Source organism: Mus caroli, chromosome 1, assembly GCF_900094665.2.
Source record: "Mus caroli chromosome 1, CAROLI_EIJ_v1.1, whole genome shotgun sequence".
NCBI lineage: Eukaryota > Metazoa > Chordata > Mammalia > Rodentia > Muridae > Mus > Mus caroli.
In genome coordinates, this window is record NC_034570.1 from 28435346 (window position 1) to 28442559 (window position 7214).

Consider the following 7214-nt stretch of genomic DNA (forward strand, 5'->3'; position numbering starts at 1 on the left):
GGAAGGGAAGGGAAGGGAAGGGAAGGGAAGGATGGTGGATGATCTTTCCTGATGTACCAAGCCACCAAATGCTGAGAAGTGAAAAAGCCTGCCTGTCAGTGTGAAGAAAAGGTTTGCAGTCTGGAGCTACCTTCACTGAGTACATCATAAGATAAAAAGAAGGAGAAGGAAGAGGAGGAGGAGACAGAGAGAGAGCGAGAGACAGAGAGAGCAAGAGAGAGAGCGAGAGAGAGCGCCTTCCTTTCCTGATGACTACCCAGCAGTGAGAGGCACCCGGTCATCGGAAGGAGCCATCCTGACTAGCAGTCACGAATATTCAAAGGTTCCTAATGCCAGCTGCAAGCCTTCCTCACAGAAATCTCTTCAAGGAATGATGCTTCAGCACCAGAAATGAATCTTCTGCACTGCCACCTAAGAACACGACCATGTTCCACATGCGTCTCCACTTCCCACATCTTCTTGCCGTACCGGCTCCCTCAGTCCTGACCTCCAGCCATTCTTCATGACACCTACTTGGCATCTCCCAAGCCCTTCACTAGCACCACCACTGTTTAGGGGTCCTTGCCATTTCATCTGACACGACGAAGCCAAGGGTTTCAACCACTAGGAAACATCCGACACTGCTAAGCTTCCTGTGCCCTTCCCCGCTCTTGCCTTCACTACACTGGACAGTAATAAGTGCTTTCTCCTGTGTTGACAGCTCTTATCTTGCTGCTCTAAGAAAAATGAACAGTGTTCTCCCATCTCCTGATTACTCCAGCAAGAATATTCTGGAACATAAACTCCACGAGTGCTTGTATTTGTCTCAGTTCATAGCTAGCTCCTTCATTTCTTCTCTCACACACAAAGGATAAGAGGCCTCCAGTTCAGTGGCTGCATCCTTCTCACACCTCGGTCCTGCGTGTTATAATACGCCTTCAAATGTCCACACGTCTCCACTCTCCCTCAACTATTCACTGGAAGCAAAGCTCTCTTTCACAGCCCCAAGCCTTTGTAGAGACCATTATCACAGTTTGGAAAAGCCCTTCACTGCTTCTACAGGGAAATCCCTACTGTCTGCTCATTTCTTCAGAAACCAGACCAAATTCCAACTTCTCTAGGAAACCTTCCTTAAGTAGACTAAGCTACTTATTCTCCCTTTTACACTCCAGGGGCATTAATATTTACTTCTACCGAAGCAGAAAGTAATCTGATGTATGATTTTTAACTCTACACGTCTGTCTCCACATAGAAAATACAGTTTCAACATAGACCTTAATTGCATTACTCATTACAAAGTCCCTGCCACCTGGAAGCGGAGTACTCAACTTGCATACTACAATGAATAAGTGAATGACAAACCTTCAACAGCAAATCACCAATGGATGTTGAATGGGCTGCTGAACAAAGAGGAACTGCCTTTATTCATCGTAGCAAGTGATACCTGCACTTCTCAAGGACACAAACATTGGACTTTAAATGCCACTTACATTTAACTCTGTCAAAAGCCAAGTTTTCAAACTCTGTCAACGATATGTTTTCAGTAGGTGGCTGCAGGTAAAACTGAAGGCTGTGAGGGTAACAAGCATTTCTCTGGTCACCCGCCAATCGCAGCTTCTTCCGGGTCCTTCCTGAGAACTGCATCTTGACCACCTTTTGAAAGCAGTGAAATAAATAAATTATATAAATATATATTCATATTATATATTATATAAATTATATGTTATATAGTATATATTGCAATATATAGTGCTTAGGTGGCAACGCAATATATATGTTAAAATGACAGGAAAAGGCTGAGTCAACAGAGTAGATATTTATGGAAACACAAAATATTATGTGCATGCACAGACTGTTTTAAAGTGATTATTCCTAGAACCTGCTGTGTTGTCTAGATTTTCTATACACATCTGTAATAACAGGGGCGAAAGTGGGAAGGGCTCAAACTGGGGTATATGTAGACGGTGGCCCTTGTAAGCCAAAGAGTGATCACCAAGTGATGCTGCCTGCCACCCTCAGGCATGTGCGAACCCAAGACAAGATGAGGTTTGGGGGTGGGGGGGGTGTTAAATTCCTGAAATCAAGGTAAAGCAAAGTAGATTCTACCTAGATGAGAGACTTACTTCTCCTACTTCTAACTCTGGAATCCAGCCTTTCCAGAATAGTCAAAAGTGCCTCAACTTCCCTTCCTGCCCCAGCGCCTTCCCGGGCCGCCCTCACCGCCATCCCACCCGGAGCCTCCCTCCGACCCGACACCTCCTGTCACTCGGTCCCACCAGGTCAGCTCACAAGCTTCCAACTCCACGGCTTCTCTCCGTCCCAAATAAACCCGCAGTAGATTGTTTAGCCAGCCAGCAACCAGACTGGAAGAAACACCCGCGCTGACAGCCGCTCTCTCCCAGTGGCGGGAGAGTTCATTTGGAACGGGAAGCGGAAGTGATGCGCTGAGGTCCCACCCCCTGGCGCCCCGCCCACCGCGGTGTGGCGCGGGAGCGACTGAAGGTACAGCGCGTCTGGAGCGTTTTGCACGCCGACCGACTTTTTGATGCTTGTTTTGTTTTTTGTTTTGTTGACGGATGTAAGGGTGTGAGGTTTTTTTGAGACCATGTCTCGCACCGAAGCCCAGGCTAATTTGGAATTGGTGGCGATCCTCCTGCCTCAGCCTCCCACAAGTGCTGGGCTTAGGCTGAGCCGCAACACCCGCCCTGAGATAATCTTGAATGCAAGAGGTGGAGATTTTGTTGGGTTTTTTGTTTTTGTTTTCCAGAACCTCAGGTGCCCTCTGTGTGCGGAGACGCCTTTGGGCTTGGGGCTGCAGTGCAAACGGCAAACATTCCCGCGCTGCAGCCAGAGTCAGGGTAACTGAGGCTCCGGAAGCTTGGGGGCGCTTTACCGGGGGTGGCCTCCCCGCTGTCGTTCTAGGAGGTGTGGAGGAGCCGCCCTGTCCGCTTTGCCCATGACACAAGGACTGTCCCTCCTCGTTGTTAGCAACGCTGCCTTCATCTTCCGGATGAGAAAAGCGCTGTAAGAATGACGTCAGTTTGCTCGTCCCCGCGCGATGCTCGGCAGGGAACACGCGAGCGAGCATACACTTCGGGGAGCGGAGGAACCTGCAGGACTTAGCAAAAAAATGCTCCGGGACCACAGCAAGGCCAGCTAGGTGGGCGTCCTAAGAGCCCGGACGGCCGCTGCCGTCTACAGTGTGTTCGAGGTGGCGTGTCCCCCTACAGAAGCCACCCACAAGCTCTGGGATGGGTCTGGGAGTGGTCGGGTTTAGAAATGCATAGTATATTCTAGTACTTTAAAGCCTCAAAGTACCCACCTAAGATAGACTAAATCGGTGGCTGTCCCTTGTACGGGAACCTGTTTATCTGTCAATTTTTATTCTCAAGCCACACAAAGCAGACTCTAGTTAGTTAGCCCCAATTTACACATAAAAGAACGGTGACTTCCAAAGGATTCCTGACAGGGGACTCCATTCTGCCAACCTTCTCACTGGCCTGATTTCTTTCGTATGACAGTAGGGTACACACTTCTCCTCTGTGGCCTATACACAATTATCATCACCAAATCCATAGAAACTCCCTAAAACATATGAACTGCCTTGGGGGGGTGGGGGCTGAAGCACAGAAGGAGAGATACCGTGATTAGAATGAGGACACCATGGAAATTTAAGTAAAATCACAAAGAATAAAAAGAAAACAACACTAAATATCTGACTATATTAAAACATAAAGCTGGGCGTGGTGGCACACACCTTTAATCCCAGCACTTGAGAGGCAGAGGCAGGCGGATTTCTGTGTTCAAGACCAGCCTGGTCTACAGAGTGAGTTCCAGGACAGCCAGGGCTACACAGAGAAACCTTGTCTCGAAAAAACAAAACAAAAAAACAAACAAACAAACAAAAAAAAAAAAAACATTAAATCGTGCAGCTAAAAAAGTCCCAGAATTATTTTTCAGTCAGAAAAGATTTACTGTCTTGATGGCTAATACCATCAAGAAGAGTTAAAGAGTATGAGTTTATTAGAGAAAATGTTAACAGAAACTGAACAATTAGCTCATAAAAAGTATGAAAACGTTTATTACTGTCGGCAATGAAATTTTTTCCTTGCAAAATTGGCAAATATTTCACAATAAAAGAGCTCACCATTGCCACATATATCGTTCCCTTGAAGTCCCACCCTCATTCCTTATGATCCCATATGGTGCCATTATTTTCTCCACATTCTGATTATAAGACAGGGTCTCACTATGTAAACCAGGCTAGTCTGAAATGGGATGTGTAGATCTGGCTGACCTTGAACTGACAAAGATCTGCCTGCTTCTGCCTCACCAGTGCTAGAATTTAAGGCACGTCCCACTGTGCCCGATTTATTTTTATGTTTATAACCCTCTACCACAGACCTTTCCAAACATGAGCCACTAAAAAAATATTGTCTTCTAAAAAAAATGCACCTATGAGCCAGCCAGTTTTGTAGTTTCAAATGATTTAAGGCTTGTTAAGAATTCCCTGGCTATTCGATTTTAAGCTTTTTTTTTTTTGACAGCCGCTTTGATTTCTCTTCATGTACCCCTTTATACCGTTAGGGTCCAAGAATTGCTAAAGAGAGACCCTAGACTCAAATACCATGCAAAGGTGTTTATTCTGCAGAAACTGCCAGCATACAGCATGACATGAATGGTCAACCATTCATCCACATGTCAACAGCTTGAGGGGCTCGTAAGCCCCCTTTGATGCAGGGCTAGGAGAATTTTCCAGAAGGGTAAGGTAACCTCTAATATGATTGATAGGAGGCAAAGCAGTGCCATTAGGACAAGTCTGATTGGCTGCTATGTTCATTCTATTATGTTTAGTGAAACCATGAAGAGTTTCAGAGACCAGCTCGGCTGCGGCCTTGTTATCTCCTCTGGCCAGGTGTTCCAGAAATGGATTCAGCTGGAGACTTATCCTCCCTAAGTCAGGGCTATCACTGATCAACGGCCCATTGTCAGTGGCTTCCTTTGAGGAGCTTGGTTTGCTTCCCAGGGAAGTGAACATTCTTATCCCCAAGGTGTTTGGACCTTTCAATACAATCTCTTAAACGCCTACCTTCAAAGTTAAAATATGACATAAGTAATGTCATTTTATGACTAATTCATAAAGAACTAGAAAAATATGTTTAACCACACCAAAATCTTATTATACCATGGAATAGCTTTACAACATACCAAAAATCTATTTTGTTTTTGTATATATATATATATATATATATATATATATATATATATTCCTAGGGGTGGTTTTGTGTATTTATGTGTTACATGCATTGACAAACAGAGGCCAGAAGAGGGCATCAGATCCCCTGGGACGAGTTACAGGCTGCTGTAATTCACCAGGTGGGGGCTGGGATTGGAACCTGAGCGCTCCGGAAGAGCATCGAGTGCTCAGGAATGCTTGAGCCATCTCTCCATCCCCCTAAAAACCTGTATTTGATCTCAGAGAAGAAAATAGGCTGAGTCTATCAGCTATGCCAGCATCATAATTTCCTAGTATCAGGGTAGGTCACTGCACACTATATAAATTGTTTTCTGTATCCAGAGGCAATTGAAAGGCTGACATCCCTGTCGCAGCAATGATATGGACATCTCAGAGATGCTGTCAGTGAGCTCTCATATATCCGCTTCATCAACAATGATGGATTAATATAATATTCAGCCCCGGCAAACAAAACTGAGCAAACTATGGACACTGAGTTCATAAAGGGAAAAATATATATATACACAAGCACAAATTTACTTTCGCTAAACCATAAGTAGTCACAAGCAGGGATGACTATGCCATTTCTGTAACCACCACTCCTGGATTCCAAGAGCCTTTAATAATTATTTATGAAACAAGATTGATGAGTCCTGGAAAGATGCTGGGTTCGGCTTCACATTAAACAGATGGTTTGAATCAAATGTGGCTCTAACCTAAGAAACTTCGAGTACTCATCTGAAAACTGTATACGCATTCCTTCTGGAATGACTCGGCTCCTCAGTTTATCCCAGAATAAAGCACAGAGTACCTTTTGCAACATAATTTCCATGAATCATTGCTGAGCACCAAGCACTGAGCTGCTGCTGGACAATACCAGCTGCAGACCGTCTAACCCAGCTGGCATTCACCCGTAGTTGACATCGTTGCCCCAGAACTCCTATTGTGGGTGCATTACACAGTTGAGGGTTTAGTCGCCGTATTTGGTTAAGTCAGAGTGCATCCCTGTTCTTTTCCAGTTTGGGTTATGTTATCCTAAAGGGAGGATGTGCTAAGGATCTTTACCAAGTGAGCAACTGTGACCACAAGCCCTGTCAGCCCTGCTCACATGGAATCACAGGAAAAGAAGGCTTTCCAGCAGAGTGGCTGACCCATAAAAACTTGGCCACCTTCTGCTCCCTCCACCCTCCTGACTTCATTTCCTATTTCCAAGAGTTTGGCTATGGAAAAAGTCTAGAAACAACCATCCCATTCTTTCTCCCTTGGCTTCCATCAGTGAAGGTCAAGAAGAGCAGGAGAGGAAACACACCCTTAAGAGGTACTACAGGGAGGAAGAAATGGCCTCCCAGATTTGAGCATGGTTTCTTTTATTCTGGAAACATCAGAGAGCCCTACTAAGTGCCCGGCAGTGTTTTCTGACTGAAGAGCCACACACCTCTACCCTCTTGAACTTTATGATCTAATGGGAAATGAAATAAACAAACTAACCTATGAATTAATATAAATAACTGCCAAGCAATAAACAATTCAACCAGAGAAGGAGTATGCATAGTGTTTGGAGGAGCCTTAGAAATTCTAGATTGAGTGGCTGGGGAAGGCTGGATAAGCATGTGACTACGAAGCAACGACAGTAAGAAAAGTAAGGATTTTATCTGTGTACCTTTGAAGCGTGAACCAACGGGAAGATTGTTACAGTCTTACAACACTGTGATATTGGAAAAGGAATATTCAATTATTAACTGAGCAGAACAGAGAATCCAGAAGCAGTCCCACACCTATAAATAAGCCTACATGTGACAAATCCACTGCTCGAGTCAATGGAGCAAAGATGGACAGTTCCAAATGACACAGGGACAAAAGACTCTCTGTGGGAGAGCAATTTTATTCTCTATCTCTCACTACCCACAGATACCAACTCCAGCTAGTGGAAGACCTACTCAAGAGAGACAAACTAGTAAAACTTTCACAACAAATATATACATGGTCTTTATACTGTTTG

General features: G+C 44.8%; 1 protein-coding gene across 3 annotated transcripts in view; it reads right to left on the reverse strand.

Annotated features, from left to right (window-relative positions):
• Window positions 1-2396, reverse strand: part of Prim2 (DNA primase subunit 2) — a 213855-nt gene extending 211459 nt beyond the window's left edge. Inside the window, exons 1-2 of one of the 3 annotated variants that reach the window (XM_021161843.2) lie at window positions 2269-2396; window positions 1470-1632 (exon numbers count right to left, since the gene is read on the reverse strand). In XM_021161843.2, the coding sequence (XP_021017502.1) occupies window positions 1470-1623 (154 nt within the window). In that variant the 5' untranslated portion in view covers window positions 1624-1632; window positions 2269-2396. Of the gene's footprint in view, window positions 1-1469; window positions 1633-2235 lie in introns of all 3 variants that reach the window. The other 2 variants (XM_021161852.2, XM_029476392.1) reach the window with 2 other exon arrangements.
• Window positions 2397-7214: the final 4818 nt, after the last annotated feature.